General features: G+C 40.2%; 1 protein-coding gene and 1 long non-coding RNA gene across 2 annotated transcripts in view; one reads left to right on the forward strand and one right to left on the reverse strand.

Annotated features, from left to right (window-relative positions):
• CHRDL1 (chordin like 1) overlaps positions 1 to 9,363 on the forward strand; it is a 45,142-nt gene extending 35,779 nt beyond the window's left edge. Inside the window, exons 9-12 of the mRNA XM_037408506.1 lie at positions 1,590 to 1,784; positions 3,526 to 3,693; positions 4,865 to 4,954; positions 6,223 to 9,363. Coding sequence (XP_037264403.1) covers positions 1,590 to 1,784; positions 3,526 to 3,693; positions 4,865 to 4,954; positions 6,223 to 6,353 — 584 coding nt within the window. The 3' untranslated portion in view covers positions 6,354 to 9,363. The remainder of the gene's footprint in view (positions 1 to 1,589; positions 1,785 to 3,525; positions 3,694 to 4,864; positions 4,955 to 6,222) is intronic.
• LOC119157507 lies at positions 1,592 to 18,520 on the reverse strand. The gene is made up of 3 exons (XR_005107552.1): positions 17,999 to 18,520; positions 17,155 to 17,255; positions 1,592 to 1,680 (listed from the first exon to the last, which is right to left on the reverse strand). It is a non-coding gene; the product is annotated as an uncharacterized LOC119157507 (long non-coding RNA).
• Positions 18,521 to 19,406: the final 886 nt, after the last annotated feature.

Genomic DNA, 19,406 nt, shown 5'->3' on the forward strand with positions numbered 1-19,406 from the left:
AAAATACTTATCTACACAATGTTATGTATTATCCCTTCCCCTGTCACAGAGAAATTGTGAAATATTTATGTCCATAAAGGATCTGGAGAGCTCTAGCTGGGGAAAAAAATCCATTAAAGCATAAATACAACTAATAATAACAATAAAATAAGCATGTAAGAAGATTGCTGAGTGGCTGAGTACTTACCAGTTTTCTCATTTATAATTTTTTCTCCCATATTATTAGTATACACTTAACACTTTGATTTTGAGAAAAAAAAAGATGTTTCCTACCTCTAAAATAAAAATGTGTCTTAAGAAAGAGTTAAAAAGTAGCAAATTATAAACCAAATGATAGCATAACCCCATGAAAGACAATACATTGCAAAAAATACTCCCCATAAATCTTAGTAACTCAGTAAAATATAAGCCAGTTGGTCACATCTGTTACCAGTTAGATGTAAATTTCAGATTACAGATAAAAATTAAATTGCTTTTGAAAGTTACAGGCAAAATAGGAACATATTTTACAAATAAAAGCATTAATAAAAATGATGGCATATTAGAAGAATTGGAAATATTTACAACATATCCCAGCTTCCCTTTAGTTGCTTTTAGAAATCAGGCAGTGTCCTTTCTTTCACCTTGTTAGAATTAGTTTGCATTTTTCTTTGTGTTTATAAAATATTTAAAAAGAAAGAAGTAAGGTTTATAGGACAAATGCAAACATGATGTAAAGTGATATAATTCCCATTAACTGCTGGGTGACCCAAACTGGCTTCTGCTCTCCTTGTGTCATCTGTATTTCTCTGTCTCCCAAGGGCACTGATGAATAAATATTCTGAGGTGCTTAGATTCTATTGGAATGCAGTCCCATATGCATCCTTTCATGCTAATGTTTTCTTGTGATTCCAAAAGCCAAATGTCTCTGTATACCTATAGACATATATATTTCCACAAAGGCCATTAAACTTCATTTTGCAACATTCCCTTGCTTTGTTCTGTGTTGCGTAGCAGGAACTGTCATTCAAAAGCAGTAAAAGGCCCAGGTGGCACTAATCCATCCTGCTGATAGCAGGGCTCTCGCTGCAAAAGCTGTGTTCAGCTAATGGCAAGAAAAGTTGTACAGATGACTTAGTAGCAAATGTCATAATCCTGTCATCTGCAGATTCAATTCTAGAAGGCAGAGCCAATGTAGTGGGCTGTGTCCCGTGTGTGGACTGAGATTAGGAGGGGAAGGAGGAGTGAGTTTTGTAACCTGGTTAATGATGTGCAACTGAAATTAGTGCACTGGAGAGGAGCTAGTCAAATACTTGACTCGTCCACCTTCACTGTTCTCCTCAAAACAGTGGTGGGCACTTGTGTTGGCAGAGTTGGAATCAAGGCAAAACTTCTCAGAAAACGGTGATCACAGGCTCAGGGTCATTTTCAGCAGCAAAAGTCCAAGTTAAATTAACAAGCAGAGAAATGGGCCAGAGACACTAACAAACTATGTATAAAGACACTGCTTTAAACAAATGTGCATGAACCAAATGAATATTCATAGAGAGGTAGCCAGTGAACATACCTTTTCCAGTTGTACTCTTTCTTCCTTTTTTCTTCTTTTGTAGTTTGTGTCTCAAATGGCAAAACATACTCACATGGTGAATCTTGGCATCCTAATCTCCGGGCCTTTGGAATCGTAGAGTGTGTATTGTGCACCTGCAACATCACCAAACAAGAATGTAAGAAAATTCATTGTCCAGAACAATATCCCTGCAAATACCCTCAGAAAGTAGAAGGAAAATGCTGTAAAGTCTGTCCAGGTAAAACAAAGTTGATCGCAGACCACCTTTTTGCTGTGCATGCGAAGGGGCTTGGCTCAAGCCTTCTGGTCATGATAAGATCTGATGAAAGCAGCAATAGCTATGCCTGTTGTTCTCATGTGTGTGCAGAGCTCTCAGTGTGAGACAGGCAGAGCTGCCTGGCCAGCCCTGCTGTTCACTGCTGTTCCTCAAATGGCGGGTTGCTGCCTTGGGCACGTACGTTCTGATCAGTCACTGCCTTTCTCTCTACTGTAAGCATGACTTCCTGACACTCATTTCCAAAGAGAATATTACAGAAACATACACAGAAAGTTCATTACTGTCAAAAGACTCTACCATCTTTCCCCCACTGCAGTGCCCACAGAACCTTCAACTCATTTTCTAGCTTGTGAAATTTGCACGGAGATAATATAATTTCTGCTTTTTAAAATGTACCAGAGGGATTCAAAACCCCTGATTATAAATTCACAGGTATCAGTTATGTAACTTAATCCTTAAAATAAGTAATAACTTATCACAAATCTAGCATTGTTTCTGTGCTGCACTAACGAATAAACTTACATAGGTACTACTTATTAAAATCAATGCCTACAACTAGTGAAAAATCTGCTAATATGAATCTGCTGATGGTCTGCCAAACAGCCAGCCATGTTGCACATGATCTAAAGAGTAAAGGGGTGTCCAGTTCCCTTCTGTGCCTTTAGTCTTCTAATCTGGATGGTCCATTTCTGTGTGTGTTTGGTGATGCACTGGGCAGAAATGCTCTATGGAAATGAGTTGTTCAGTCATATCTAGAAATCCTTCATAGAATGCGCACTTCCCATTTTCTCTTGCTAGCCTTGCTTACTGGGAAAAAGCACAATGCAGTGGCAGTAGGCAGGCAGGAGATGTGTGTCTAGATCCTGTTGGATACTTCTGAATCCGAGATCCACAGTTTTTATTGGGCTCATTTGAGATGAGAACAGTCACCAAAGCCTGGCTGACAGACTTCAATAGAAAATTTAATAGCAAAAAGAAAGCTACGGTCTTCTTCTTTGAGATTCTACGTGCCAATTTTTAAGAAAACTGAACCTCTTCCTGCAGTCTGTCTAGTGTGTGTGGAGATGTATTAATTATTAGTTTTTACCACAAACAGCAGTCCCAGTTTCTGAGTTGCATCATCTCTCTTACATGCTTGTCCAACTTCCAACTACCAACAGAATAATTACAATTTCTACTTATATGTTCTACAACTTTAGCAGATGGGCAAGAGATTATGTGCACTGTGGCTAGCCCAGGCTTGTGCTGGTCAGCTGGTTGCTGCCGAGCAAAATGCAAACCTTGGAGGTTCTCTCTGTCCTTTTCCTCCACAAAGCATTAATTTGGGTTTCTTCATTCTGTCCAACCACCGATTTTCAATTAGTTATTTTATTACCTCTGAGACTTCTACCATTATTTCAAATATGCCTGAAAAGTGGACAACAGGTTCAAAAATTGTGAGGCATTTCACTGACCATGTGGTTTTTACACAGCTCATTTCCTTATGAAACAGGATTATAAAGATGAGTACTGTCTTGCCACCATAGACAGGCCATCAGAACCTAGCAGTACAAAACACTGGGGCTTAGCTGGAGGTGGATTTAAGTGGCCACGCAAGTGAAAATTCTACTTTTAAATTAAACTTGCTTGGCTATTGGTGCCAAGTATGTTCTGGAGGACTTGATTACAGCTGCAGCATGTGTTTTGGGCTTTTTTTAAACAGAAGAAGTGCCAAGTCAAGCCTTTGACAACAAAGATTACTTCTGTGGGAAAGAGACATTTCCCGTCTATGAATCCATTTTCACAGAGGAAGGAGAAACCATCAGAAAAATCGCGGTAGAGACTGAAAAGCCACCTCAAATAGAAATACATGTGTGGACAATTAGAAAAGGTGAGTTGAGCAAATTCTTTCTTTCAACAGTGTATCAACTTCCATTAAAATCCCAAGACATTTTACAAATCCAAGTGTCTTGAGACTGCTGTTCTGGCTATTTAGGATATTGGTATTACTGCCACTTCCAACATATTCAAGTTTTGCTGCACAAAAAAACATTAATAACACACAAAACTCTAGTTCTGCGAACTCCTGCCTTTCATTTTGAGCAAAAGCCCAATGACAAACAGATTGTCAGTAATACCTGTGTAATTTATTGTGGAGAAAGGGGTAGTAGGGTTTCAACCAAGCACCTGGAGGTTCTTATTTAGGATGGACCAAAAAGCTTTCCAGTGAAATCAGTCTGCCCTATCTGCCTTAGTGCTGCTACACCCATGGTGGTGTAGAATACAGGCAAAAAATGTGTTAAGGATGGAAACAATATCTTTTACTAGACTAACTGGTAAAATTAGAAAAAAAACAGAAAAGCATTCAGAAGCTTAAGTACTTCTGCAAATCCTGAACTTTTAGTATAATAAAAATTATCTTCAGCCTCCTAAAAATCCTCTCTGTTCATCCTCTTTGAGGAAAAAGCCTATGATCCTCATAGGAAACCCTTATATAGTGCAGCCCTTTACACAGAAGTGATTCATCTCTAGAATGCACTTTAAAGCACAAAGCCAAGCCCCAAGTGTGAGCAGAAAAGAAAGCACGGAGGATTGGATGGTTAATAACTAATGCGTGTGTTCAAGAAGCCACAAAGCCTTGTGATGATTTGATAGCATGGTTGCCTGCTAGCTAACAACAGGCAAAATGGCATCTGCCTGCAAAATTATACTGTTTTTCTCCAAGACACTGGGATTTCGGCTTCTGTTGTAATCTTACTTTATTCATGCTAAGGAAGGGTTCAGTTGTGTTGGAAAAGAATTGGCTAATTCTCACACCCCTCACAAACTCTCCACAATCATAAATCCACACAAGGATTTACAGGGGAGCAGCAAAAAAAAACCACCAAAGGGGTGGGAAACAGAATAAAAAACAATAGGCTCAAAATCCACGTAATTGGTAAGGATTATTTCACAAGGTGACTTGACATGGCAGTATTTCTACATAAAGGCAGGACAGTAACCCAGGTTTAGAACAACAGGCACATTTCCAGTAATGTGTACTTCTCACTTCTTTGCTGAAGGGATTCTGCGTCACTTCTATATTGAAAAAGTGTCCAAGAGAGAATTTGAAGAACTTCCTTACTTCAAGCAGATAACAAGGACAACACCTAGTAAGTAAAATTCTGACCTTTTCAAGTTTCTATTCTCCTTGTAATCATAGCCTTGAAAAACATTTTTTTACTCAACACAGATGTACTAATTTTCCTCCAGTACATGGCTTCAATATTTTATAAGTTTAGATTTAAATAATCAGGTGACAGCAATTTAAAATATAGACACACAGAACAGTAGTTCATGTCCATGCTGTCCTGCTCTCCTGTATTTTGATAAAATACAATATAGGCTGTTTTCTGTCTATACTGCCCTAAATCTGAAATACAACTGAGATGAGCACAGCAGCAGGATTTGGATTTATTTAAGTAACATGTCAAGTTACCCCAATTTTTTAGAAAGTCATTTAGAAGGGAAAAGATTCAGAGGTGATTAAAGGAGTTCTTCTACATACATGTAGGTTATATTTGAAAGAAGCCTTTCCTATGTTCTTAACAATTTCTTCGTTATTAAAATCTGCCTTTTGAAAGGATATGTAATTCTTTAATCAATCCTGAATCAATTTCTTTTTTTTTTTTTTTTTATTTCATCCAGCTTGGGATATGACACTTAATTTGATAGTTGAATTAAGGTATAGACATTTTTAGTTCCCAGTTCTTTTGCTTACAAGTTGGCATTTTTTTCTGAGGTCTCTAAGCAGGCAAGGAAGTATTTATCCCAGGAATAATATATTCTTGATAATACAGACCTAGTAAGAAGCAGACACCTTTTCATATAAAAAGTTTCCTAATTTTTATGCTGTCAGCCTTCTGTAAGCTTGTCTTTGTTATCTATAGTACAGTATTCTAGTTACCAGGACAGTGGGCATTTCTATTAACATTATAAAAAATGTATGGAAATATTAATATCCAACAGACACAGTTTGTATTACACACAGGTAGGCTGAGTTCCCAGTGCATGAGACACTTAGACTTGTTTCCCAACTTTTAAATACTTTGGTTTACCATCAGAGTTAAATTTTCACGTCACTCTGTCATAGAGTATCCAACGTCATAAACAGTTGAATAAATAGGCTCAACTTACAGTACTACTTAATCAAAGAAAGGAATAATATTCTGGTCCTTGTTTCTTATTTTCAACAAAGTTATTCTGCATGGAATATGTTATGTGATTATAAAATACTTTGAATATTTTCCATGGGAGGATTGGATATTCTGTCTTTGACCATTGTGAATCAGTTGGTCTGGAGAGTGCTTGTAAATGTCTTCACAGTTCCCTATGCTCTTTTCTAAGTCAGTATCTGTCTCCTTTGTATTTTTGTTTTCAGGCCAGTGGAAAATATTTAGCGAGGGAGAAGCTCAGATCAGCCAAATGTGTGAAAGCAGAGTGTGCAGGACTGAGCTCGAGGATTTGGTAAAGGTTTTGTACCTTGAAAAGTCTGAAAAGGGTCACTGTTAAGGGAGACAGCACTGGAGGGAAAAACACAAGAAAACTTATGAAAACTTGGATCTGCAGCTGGACTGCAGGCTTATTTTGCTTAAGTCAACAGTTGCCCTAAAAACCAAAACTATAATGCAGTAATTATTCACATCATGCACAGCAAATTTGCTGCTTTATGTGTAGTGGTCTGTGTCAACCGTTCAAATATCTCCTCCAAAAGACTAGGAGGCTCTGTATTACTGGTGGGGGAAGGAGAAAGAAAGACTGTACTTTCATTTCTTTACAAGTTAAAAAGAGAAAACAGAACATTTTTATTATTATTATTTGGCAAGTTATTCAAACTAATGAAAAGAAGGACACCTAATAAATGTGCAGGAGCTATGGAGAGCATTATTTCCTGTGCTGAATTTATACCATTTCTGGTGTTGAAATGACTCATGGATTTTTTTTAGTAGTGGAGGAAAAATACAAGTGATACAATACTTATATTGGAGACATAAAAACCATTTTTAAACTAACAAACTGTTAAGCAGCCTGCCTTTGGGATGATGTCTTGTAGTTAAGCAAACTGAGTCCATAAACTGAACAGCAGGTGTTAGTGGCAATCACTGTATTTTTGTAGCAATTTGAGCAAATGTTCGCTTTTAAGTGGTTTTCGCTGTTTCCTCCATCCACTTCTCTAAAAAATGTGAAGTGTTAGCTCCCTATCACAGCGCCAATAACTTCATTCTTCTGGGTCCTATTAACACATGTTCTTGGCTGATAAACTGCCTTCTAAAGTGATGTGGCAGAAGGTGGTGAAGTACTTGTAGTACTTTCAAAACACCTAGAGGGTTAAACCTTCCGATTAGTAACTCCTTAAAAGTTGTGACAGTACTTAATTTATTTGTTCTGATTTCTAACAAACCTAATCTGCATTTCTCTGAGGGTGACCTCTCGGTTCTCACACTTCAAGACAGTTCTCTCCCATGACAAACACTGAACAGCTACAGCACGCCTTGAGAACACACCAGCTCTGTGAAAACTGTTCTTTGTGAAAAACAAATCTGAGAGATTCTGCTAAATTTAGTACAGCCTGTCTACAGGTGTTTAAGAAAGGTGGCTCTCATCTGCAGGAAAAGTATAAGTATACTTTAAAAAATGTTTTCTCTGAAGAGTCACCAAAATACTGCACTGCCTCTGTGGCTGTGATGTTGGATTAAATCCCAAGAAGCAAGTGACTCTGCCTGCTTTTGCTCCCATTTTCTACTCCACAAGCAGACAGGAATACTGCTGTTCAAACACAGGCTAGGAAACAAAGCTTTATGGAAATGGCCTGAGCCAGGGGCTGGGTTTTCACGGGGAGTGAAATCAACAGTGACAGCAAGGATTTTGGGGTTTGTCACCCTGCCAGTGACAGCACTGCAGGGCGTCCCCATTTCTAAAGGGATGAAGGTGTGGGACAGCTCAATGCTGAATGCCCGTTTCAGGCAGAGCTTCACCATCCTGGGGGGAACCTTGTCTTGAGCAGCAACCCCTGGCAGCCCCCCTCTGCAGCGCAGGCCCCAGGGCCAGCCTCCTCCCTGCTGCTCAGGCCCTGCCTGCGTGCTGCAAGGCCCAGGCCTGCAACAGGGCCCCTCAGCAAGGAGGAGCAGGCATGAAGGTGCAGGAAAGACCGAGGGGAATTAGGAGAATACATACGGGGTGCTCTCAGGTCCTCAGCGATCCTGCCTGTATATAATGACCCCGCTGTCCCAAGGCCTGGACAGAGAGCAGATAATGTTTAGGAATGCTTCCCTCTCTACCAAGCACTCAACATGGACCACTGTCTAACAGGAAAACACACTAAAAAGGGAGCTCCTCCAGCAGCTGCTGGATTTGCAAGAACAAAGTACTCTCACCTGGTATCAGTAAGAGCCACGGGAGTCTCTTTCCAAGCCTCCACGGCCACAGGGAAATCCTCTGTGGGCCCCCCACGGCTGCAGCTCCTGTCAGGCGAGCCAGCTCCCCAGGGTCCCCCCATGGCAGCAAGGGGGTCCCCGCTCCCCAGCCCGGGGTGCGGCGGGGCCGTTCCTCACAGGTTTCCCCTCAGCCCCGGGTGCCCTTCCCTCAGCGCCTTCCCCGAGGCACCGCCAGCCCGCCAGCCCGGCGGGGCTCGGCTGTGCCTGGCGCTGGGGCTGCTGTAACCGGCTGGAACCGGCTGTGCCTGGCATGGGGCAGCCCCTCCGCTCCCCTCAGAGGGGCCCGGCGTCTGACAGCGCTGACACCACACTATAGCACAGCGCCTTAACCAGCACCGGGCCGTTACAAGTCCTGTGTCACTGTTCCTTAACAGCCGAGCTGAGCGAACTGTCCCAGCACCTTGCCAGGGCCCTGGCCTGCCCTGTGCGTGGCAGGGCTGCAGCTGCCCGGCCTGGGGCCCCAAGGCCTCGCGGCCCTACAAGTTACTGCCGCGTGTCCTTGCACGCCACAGTTTGGCATCGGTGACACCCACGGCATGTGGCACCTACTGGGTTGAAATGCACTGCAGAAGTGCAAGATTTTATTATAAATCTTCTAACAAGTAATGAATTAACCTTATCAGTCCTTTGGGGAAGGCATTGGAAGGAAGAGGTTCTGAGGAACTGTAGCAATGTGGTGGGAAGACCAGCAATTGATTTCTCACCTCACAGGCATCATCTGTTTGTAGCAGTAGCTGGTGAAAACAGACTAAGTGGAAAGTGTACAGCGTTTGTAATTTTTTTTTAAGGCGGTGGCGGCAACCTGCTTTTTGTATTTGTGACAGGACAGGTGGAATCCAGATTGTGTATTTATTTTATAATAAACACTTTTTAAGAAAAACAAAAAAAAAAGAATTCATAAGCACCATTTAGTAAAATGCAGTGTTGCATTTTTCCAGTTTCTGGTCACTTAAGACAACAAAGTACACAATGTCATGTTTGTCATTCTCTTCATGGGATGTATGTCTGTTACGGTACTTATTTATGTACTTGTTGTATCACTTTGACCTGGTTTGATAAATTAATAAACTCTGAAGTTGATAATAAACGCAGACGTTTCGTGCCTGATGCTGTTTGATGAAGCTGTTTGCCTTCAGCTCCCTGTTGGCAGTGCTGCTGCCGCCAGGGAGGCAGCCCGCACCAGTGCCCTGTGAGAGCTGCCTGCTGCAGGATCAGGCACTGAGCTGTGGAAGAGGCAAATTCAAGGCTCAAACTGCTGCACAAGGGTGCAAAGAAAGGCTTCAGCACTCACCCGCATCCTTAGAGCTTTAAGTGTGAGCTTGAACCATGTGGACTTAAGCAGTTCACCTCAGATACCAGTTTATCAAAAACCTAGGAGATACACAAAGGTTATGAGCAGTTCTGACCTACTGTCGCTTACAGCTGGGCCTGAGAAGCTCTGTGGAGGACACACATGGGAATCCCAGTGAACTCAGCAGGATCACGTGGCCCTCCACAGACAAGTTTTCTTCAATTAATTAATTGTTGCAACATACTGCAGTGGTTAATCCATAGGGTTGGTAATGCTGCTCCCATTTAAGTCAGTTTCAGACCAAGGCAGTGAAAGCTTGCCATAACTCAGCACCCATGGGGTTGATGCTGAGCTCTGACTGCTCTCTACATCTGAAAATCAGACACATAAACTTGCAGCAGGACAGCTTTGTCCCCAGTGCTGCAGTAGTTCATTCTTTTGGGTCTTCTCTCAGGAATGTCTTCTGTCGAATTTTGCAAACCGACTTAGACTAGCACTCACCCAAGCTAAATTGAAAAACTACAGAAATTATCACAACCTGGGTAGCATGAACATAGAGATTAGAAGGCTCAGCAGGATGCTCAAACTACCAGTTTATTTAAATTGTTTAATCTCAGGAGCCACAACTGTTTGCTTTCAGGACTGGTTAATACAGCAAAAATGGTATGCAAGGAGATATATAGATTTTCTGCCCAGAGATATGTTTGACCTTTGGGAAATACCCAATTTAATTCAGCTTTCACCTACCCAGCATGATTAATTTTGAAAATCAAACCATTGACATCCATATGTGGAAACCAACTAAAGAAGAAATCAAGCATTGACAACTGAGAGAACAGTAAAGGACAAACTGCTTTCTAGGCAATACATATTCTGAAGCTCAAAATAATTGGGGAAATGTTGATGGAATCAGTCTGTGCTAATTACTAAAAAGAGATGGTCTTCAGAAACATAAGGAAAAGTGTAAAACAGTAACACACACAGCTAGCAGGGTAACTAAAATGGAGAGTATCGGCCTTGGGAAAGATGATTGTTCAAAGTGGTACCACAGTATATCACTTTGAACCAGTAAGTACAACAAATCTGAAATTCAAGATGTCTCTGGAAATTCTTAATGAAATTAATTTTTGCTATTTCATCACAACCTGCATATTCATCTTGGCCACATTTTTATTTTAGCAAGGCGTCTGTTACAGGAATCCCTTCCACGAGGACACATGCTAGGCATGCATACCTGCTCTGCTCTCCTCCTGTACCAGCCCCCTTCTCCAAGCATAACTAAGCGAGGGGCATTAGCCTTCCTAGCAATTGCAGACTGGAAGTCACCAACAGTCAGGGTTGCACAGCTGCATCTCCATGGAATGTATTCTCTTGATTTCATAACTTACAAATGCTTTTTAGCAGCACACTAAATCTTATTCCTCACTTCACTCCTATTCCTCTCTCACCTAACACAGATCACCCCTGACTCCACACGACTCCGCAGGCCAGGAGGGGTGGGGTACTGAGAGGAGAGCCCTGTTCACTGCTAAGTTCTTCTGAAATTACTTTTAAATATATGCACACAAGTTCAAGAGAAAGAATGTGTCAGCCTAACACTCTCATCTTCATACACTGTTCGTTAAAAAAAAAAGGTCAAACCATTTCACAATTCAGATGATGAATACTTCCAAAATAATTGATAGCACATGAAGTATTTGCGTAATATTGGTGTGCTCTGGTGCCTATTGTGTTATCCATCTAAGATAAAAGCCAAGATTTTGGAGATTTATTGTGGGAGGGGTGAAAATTGACAAAGTTAATCCTTATTTCCATTTATTGCTTTTGTTTGGTGTTTGAAAAATGTCTTCATCTTCTGATCTGAGGTTTTGGACTGTTTTACTTCTTGTGTAAAGTATGTCTGCAACTGCATGCGTATATGAGTATGAACCCACAACCCTGCCCTTCTCACATAGCACCAACCCAACTGTGAGCAAGAATGCAAAACATCCAAAGCAAAAACAAATAATTGATTTTAACTGGCAAAACAGTTTTTAATGTAGACGCACCGGATGACAGTTCAGCATGTTCAGAAAAGGCAGCGAGCCTGGTTTCACTACCACTCAAAGTGAAAACTCCCAATCTGTCCTCAAATGACCTCAGCTCAAGAGACAGAGATAATACATCACACTACACTTTAGGTGTAGCTAACTACTTCTCAAACAGCACACATTCTTGCCTTGATTGATCTCTCCATCGAGATCAATTCTGTCCCCTATAGATTTACTTCTCCTGTTTCTCTCTCCTTTGTGTGTTTGTTTCAGGATGCCAACACCACAAAATCAGAAGTGTTAAGGCCACGATAAATTAAAACTGCATTCTATTTACACTGAAGTAAATAGCAAAACTACCAATCTCTTTAAGAACGAGTCCCTGAAGAACTCATACTGATACATAGTGTCTCGGCATTAAACACATTTTAGTGTGCTCTAATATTTAGTGTGTACCAAAGGTACATTTTATACTTTTCACAGACAGATCCCCAGCCACTTAATGTTCATTAGCCAACACCGTTACTCCAGCCCGTTCTGCCCCAGATCAGTTCTCCCCTTTGCCAACAGCCAGGATGAGACAATGAATTTGAGTCCTAATCTTAGAGGCATAAATAGGAGTCAAGTGATGCTTAAGGTTTATGAATTGGGGTATTTTTGTTCCACATTTCTAGATGGGAAGATTCAGACTTCCTCATTAAAACATTTAGCTCGAAATTAATATAGTATTTATTTTCATTTCCTGTGCTAAAGTGTTGTGCAGCATGGCTAGGTTGTATTTTGTTAAATATGCAGTTTGAGGTAGCTGCAGTTCAGCAGAGACTGAAATAGTTGCTAAATAAACTTTTTGTGGTGTACTCAGGATGAAATGGGAAATGCTGTAGAAGCATCAAACGAGAAAAGTGAGTTCTTCAGCCATTTTTTTCATTAGTGAAATGAAAAGACATTATGTATGAGTATTTACAATTACAGCTGCATAACTATCTCAAACTAATAAGCAACAGTCACCAACTAATCAATCTTCACAAAGTTCTTCCTAGAAAAAGGAAGATTTGAGTGTAAATATGGTTATTTCGTTAACAAAAAAAATATTCTTAGAGACACATGTACAGCTCCAAGTGAGGATATGTTCCAGAAAATTGTGTTTTGGTATCTAAGATCATGGTCTCAGTTCTGTGCTATTAGAAAATACTTCCTTGCTTTGAATGTCATATTATATATTCACATAAGCTAAGTCTTACAGAATTTTTGGGGTTAGATCTAGCCAGACAGTGGCATCCTTTCAAAAATGATCCAATGACAGCATTAAAAAACATAAGAGGATGTTTACAATCAGAACTGATTACCCACCAGATTTAACTTTGCCATTTACATTAAGGCAAACTGGTTGTAAAATCATGTAACCAAATCCTAGCAGTAGCCCTTCTCACTCACTTCACACTATGTAAATTACTATAAACAAGTCTAAATTAAAATTAAAAAAAGAAGTTATTTTGAACTTCAGCAAATGTGCTAAATTTCTGGAAACAAAAAAGCTGCTGCTATAGTATTTGAAAGACTTTTAAGTTTATAAATTGTGGATTGTTTTCACAAGTGAGAGGAAAAAAATGCAGACCTACTTATGAATTCAAAGAACATTCAGCCTAGAGTCTTTTGTATTTTTCAATTATAAATAACTGGAAGATTGAATTGATATTAATGGTCAAAGCATACGGAGATTTAAGAACTTAAAACAGCTTTTCCCATCCTGATTTTTCTTCTTAACTCAAAGCCAGACATCTTTTAGAGAACTTTGCACTGATGAGTCCCTGCTGAAGAGACTGGGCTCTTCCCATGACATCAGCCTGTAAGAAGCTCCCATTTTCTTTATAGTTAGCATGTGCTGGGAATTATGTCCATGATGAGATCACTCTTATTAAGACAAAGCTATCATAACTACCATGCTCATAATGATCACAGCTCATATTAATACACAGAGTGCCTAAGAAAATGTAGTAACTAACTTACTTTTCAAGCAAGAAGTTAAGTAAACCCTAGAGAAACTGAGAGGCAGAGAAACTCTTGACAACTGCAAAACTGCATTTGAATACTAAATGTTGAAAGTTGGAGCTCTTTTTCCTGGCGTCTCCACCTAGTAGTATATTTCTAAGAGACATTTTATCTTTTTGTCTGATTATCGAAAGGAGCATTTGCTAGACCAGTACCTCTAGAATGAAGCTCCAGCAAAATCAATCTGCTGGGAGATTCTTGAAGCCAAGAATCCAGTAATAGCCAAATGGCCTTCTCCAGATACTTGATTACACAGCTGAAATGTACCAGAAACTCACTGCCTGCCACTGTGTCCTTAAAATACATTTCCCCATAGATCTATGTAATAGTCATGATAAACTCTGCAGGTTTTTGTGAAACTCAGTAGAAAAAGATACATCAAGTAGGATTTAAAAGGAAATTATCAATTCAAACTATGTATATCAGTCTGTTTGCACATTAGAGGGACATCTGATATGACAGAGGAACGAGCACTTCAATCTGGACAGAAAGCACAAGAGAAAAATTAGGAAAATTATGACACTGTCCGTTTTAAGTGTAAGGAGAAAGATTTTTCTCATCTTCACATTTTCTTTTTAAATTGCAGTTTCAGAGCCGTTGCAAACCATTCATTGCTACTGCTGCTGAACAACCTGTGAAATCTTAATAGATTTCCAAACAGAGGTTCCCAGGGGACCGCTTAGCTCAGAGGATTAGTAGAGTGGAGCGGTTGTCACTTCGAGTTCTGCTTCAGGGCAACGGGATGAACCCAGCAGACCAGCTTTTATTTCCATCTCAGAAAACACATCCAGAAACCTTGCTTGTAAATAAAGATTGCTCTGGTCTAATACATGAAAGGTAGTCAAGGTGAACCCCAGCATGTGTTCTGGGGCTGCCTTAATCAGCCAACCTATCTTAAAGCCACTGCTACTGGTCTATAATATGTCACTTAACATACATTAACAAAAAATGGTCAAAAATATAGACTTCTCCTTTGTATCAAAATAACCTGATTTCTGTCAAGTGCCTCCTCTCTACCAGCACCTTTCCATTCCTAGAGCTAAGGACACCTTCTTGTACCTGTTCTGCTCTGAAAAAAATCTGGTAAAACAAGATTTTGTGACCAAGAAAAAAGCAGTAGAGCCAAAAACTGCTTCCTAAGAACTCTTGGTGTCCTAGTTGGGAGAAACTCCGTACAATTCCAGCTCTGCTACCCTGGAAATCAAAAAAGATACTGGCCTATTTCTGCAAAAACTTGTGAAAAGCCAGTCTGCCTCTGCCAACAGCATAAGTGTTATTTTCACTAACTGCCAACTGAGAGAATATCCCAAAAGAAAGTTGGTGATTGGGCTTGGAATGGAATGATGTAATGTTTGACAATAAGCTTTTGACTTAAAATAAGTAGTTCAAGAAGCTGAAAGTGCATTTAATTAAAATATTTTATAGATCAAAGGCGTTTCCTTTCTGACAAAGCTTCAGGTGCTACATAATCATAAAAGTTTCATTTTAAAGGTTGACTACTGCATAGGAGATGGCAAAATCAAGGAGGAAATGAGAAAATTTGACATAACTCCTCCAAAATCAGCCTTTAAGTAAGTTAAAATAGGCTGATGTGCTCCTTTTTTTTTTTTTTTTAACATCTTAAACGTTGCCCTGTAAGCTAACTACTTTGGATATGCCTGTATCTCTTTTCTCCATTACAAAATACCATTAACTCTTCACTGGAAACACATCATCTTCCACTACCTATCTTATATAAAAATTATTTTTTCCAAAATAATAACAAATAAAATAGGGTGAAAACAAGCTTACGGCAGTGATGAAACTCCTGTATGAAGTGAATAGGTAATCTCTGTGCCAATGCAGTCTATTTAATCACAGCCTAACATTTTAATTATGTATATAGCTAAGCAGACTTGCTTGCATTGGCTTAATTATTCTCCATGATAATATGAACAAAGGGCCTCTGTTAAAGTAATCAACAAAAATTTTAGCTGGCTGAGTTTCCTCAAATGTTCCAAGAGCAATGAAAGTTCTGATCATTAAGCATTTACTGCCCTTGAGAGCTATTTTAAACCTGCTCGCTTCATATCACAGCTGGTCCTTTGAGTAGCCTCAAATTCTTTTTATCCGAAAGCCCTAGTAAGGCAGAACAAAAGAATGTTTCTTGTTTGGAGTGAGCTGTCTGTGTCATCTGTGTGATGTTCACTAGCAGGAGATGTCTATCTTAATGAGCTTTTGGCCAGGAACAGCGCTGGCACTTTCTAACTTTTGTCCAGTTCACAGGACTCCTGATGCAGGGCGCACTGGATGTGTCAGAATTGTAAATGAGCCCCAGCAACTGCACATTGCATAAGGATCCCACAATAACAATTAAGCAATAGTCTTCGCTGTTGTGGGCCTCGCCGGCCAGATAATTGACCACGACGGGACATATGCAGAGAACCCACGCTGAAGGTGAGGACACATAACAGAAGTGAAGGTTCATTATCTTGCAATGAAAGGGAAGTTAGCACCAATGGGAACTGGGTTTTAAAGAACTAAAGCTTTTACTTTCTTGAGGCGTTTACCATTAATTTCTCCTTTGCCAAACAGAAGCCAAGTGTTTTGAAATACGCTCCATTTTAGTGGGCCCTGGGAATCAAATCAGTGGTGGCCATGTAAACACTCCAAACCTACCCACATGTATGTTAGAAGACAGTCCAAGAATGCCAGAAAGTTGTGCATCTTTATCAAAAAGCTAAATGTTCTGTCACTGTACAAGCTTTCTATGTAAAATCTGGAAGGTTGGCAAGAAAACCAACAACCAACACATTACAATAAGAGAGGATCTCCCCGGTACCCTGCAAGAGTTGAAGTCCAAGTACTTTATGATCCCACTTCCCTCTGTAAGTCTCCCTCATCAGATCATGTTTCCCATTATGCACAACCTACTCTCACCGAGACGATGTGCCACAAGAGCACCTGCTCCTTGCTGTATCTGGAGAGATACAGCTCATACACCCCACCAAGGGGAACAGGAACGGGGGGAAGATAGCTACAGGAGTCATCCAATATCATGGTAGGCATATACATAATTTCTATGTTGAGTCGTTGTTCAAATATTCATTTTCTCAATGAAAAAGGAACCTTCCCAATTTCTTCCTTACCAAAATATGCCAAAATGTTGTTGATAAGCTCAGCAAGAAAGAATCCAGGAAGTTGTAAAAACCTGTTAATTTATTATATGAGAGGCAGATTTACTGGGGGGAGGGGGGAGTAGGGAGTTCTACTGTACTTGAATCCATGTGCCTGAGCAGAAGCTGTAGCATAGCACTATATCATCCCGATGTCACCACCACACCTAATTCAATTTCATGTACAGCATATATCAATGTGATATTCCTCCTGTTCAGTACAGTCTTTGCTCCTGAAGCTGCACTCGTTTTGCACTCTGCCTTCTGCTTCTGGCTCTGCCCAGCTGTCTCAGCCCCATACCATTCACCCCAACTCTGTTCCCTGCCCCTATCACTCCTGCTAACAGGCCTTACCGTCTTCTTTAGGCTTGTCAGTCCTCCTTGCCTTTCAGTTCCTCTGCCCCTCAGACTGCAAAGCACATTCCTTTTCAAACATCTGATGCAGTTGATAATATCTGTGAAAAGGCAGTGGTGACAGATGATCATTTTGAATAAACTTGTGCCAGAAAGAAAGAGCGTAACTACAAGGAGAAAGGGCAGTGTCACACTGTACACCGGGGGAAGTGGGAAAGCACTAGTCCCGTTAGCATATCCTGCTAGTCAGGAAAGTGCCTCTAGGTGACAGTTACATTGTCAACACACTATATCATTAAAAAGGCAATAATAAATATGCATTTTTCAATTCACACTCATTAACAGAGTCAAAGCCACTCTAGAACTGACTATTCCCAGGATCTTATGCCCTTTATCTATATTCTAGTTCAGTCCCTGAAGCTTCTCCCTTACCTCATCTGCATTTTTTGTCATTATTTTCTCTTTCCACAAATTCAATTAGTTTTGGCCACCAACTCAAAAATGCTAAAGGCAACTGGAGAACAGTGGGATTTTTCTGTCATCTTATTGGCAAGGGTTACTGTTTAAAAGTTAGCCTGAAGAATAAAAGGAGAAATAAAACGAGGCAAAACAATGACTGAAACTCCTACAATGCACCTGTGGGTTTAGAGAGCTGGGTATTTGTGAGTGGTTACTCTGCTTTCCTCAAATCTGTACTTCTGAGGCATAGAGATTCCCTCCTGATAGGAGATGGTAAGAAGGAAGCAAGCAAAGGAGGGCAGGAAAGAGAACTTTTACAGTTGTGCAGATGGCAAATATGAGGAAAGGACCTATAATGGAAAAGAAAGGATGAAGAAACCACTACACCAGTCTTGTCTTGTGTCTTGCTGAGCAACTCCAGTGGATTGACTTTGCAAATTTTTAAGCAGTTTCCTGTGCAGCACTTCATTGTTTGTTTGCATGCAAGCCTTTCTGCTCTGGTCTTGGCTTCCACATTTGGCATACTTCCTCTGTAGGGTGAACCTTATTTCCAGACATACTTCCCACACCACAACCATTAAGAGTGGACTATGAAATATTCACAGCCACATGCCTGGTCACAGCACAAAAATGATTCCCTTAAATTGTTCACAAATGTCAATATATAGGGCATAGTAATGGCATGATGCCCTTGGGGAAAAGGGCAGATAGCAGATCTGCCAGTCCTACCTATAAGAGCTACACTGGGCCAAACCCCAGCTTTTCCAGCTCGAGTTTCACTGCCATCAAGCAGATCACCCCCAGCACATGCTCAAACGAGCAAACAAGACATCTCAAACTTCATTGTGGTCTCACTCCAAAAATGCAAATCCCAGAATTTAGCTGGATCATCGGATTTCATTTTTGGGGGTCTGAAGATATCTACAAAGCTCTGGGAAGATCAGAATCTCACCAGAAACTGCATAGAGAAATATTTTCTTATTTTGTACATTTCTCTGGCCTGCAAATTCAAAAAACTGTGGCTAAGTCAAGAGTTTTCTCATTAAGTAATTCTTAATCAATTCACATTCATTTATTAATTCTGCCATCTGAAAATATAGCTCTGTATTAGATATGTTCTGATCTTCATTTGGAACCATTTATAGAATCAATATGTTTGATTTGGGGGAAAAACAATACCAATTCTCTGTATCATGGATTTGCCTCAATACACAGCAAAAGTTGGCAAGAGGTTCCCCAGGAAAACAGGTATGGATGTGCTGTGAGCATGCCACTTCGTTAAGGTCAGAAAGTTACCACCAGGAACCAGCTACACCCCAAGATCTTAACAAATCCTTGCTGTTCTCCTTTGAGCTAGCGAATAGCAGTAAATTCAAAACTGGTTAAAAAATAATAATCTCTTCTGCCAGCAGTCTTTGAAAACGCTGCTGCAGGAGCCCACACACAGGAGTCCAGAGTGTTAAAAATAGATTAGAAATTCCTGGGAATATGAAAATCAATAATTAAAACCCTTATCATTTCACTTTTATAATGGGACAGCAAGAAAAGAGCAAACCAGAACTGATTTCTGGCAGTATGCAGTGTTAGCATTCTGGCATCATTTTCCATACACACAGATCTACCAAAATAGAAACAACAACCATTAAAACAGTTTTAAAAAAATAAACTTGCTTTCACTAGAGATAATAACAGTTCTCCCCACCCTGAAAAAACATCCTTTTATTTGTCAAGTCAGGAAAAAAGGTCATGACAGTTTTCATAAAATTTGGACAGTTTTCAGCCAGCTCTAACAA

The sequence above is a fragment of the Falco rusticolus genome, chromosome 14 (genome assembly GCF_015220075.1).
Source record: "Falco rusticolus isolate bFalRus1 chromosome 14, bFalRus1.pri, whole genome shotgun sequence".
NCBI classification, from domain to species: Eukaryota; Metazoa; Chordata; class Aves; order Falconiformes; family Falconidae; genus Falco; species Falco rusticolus.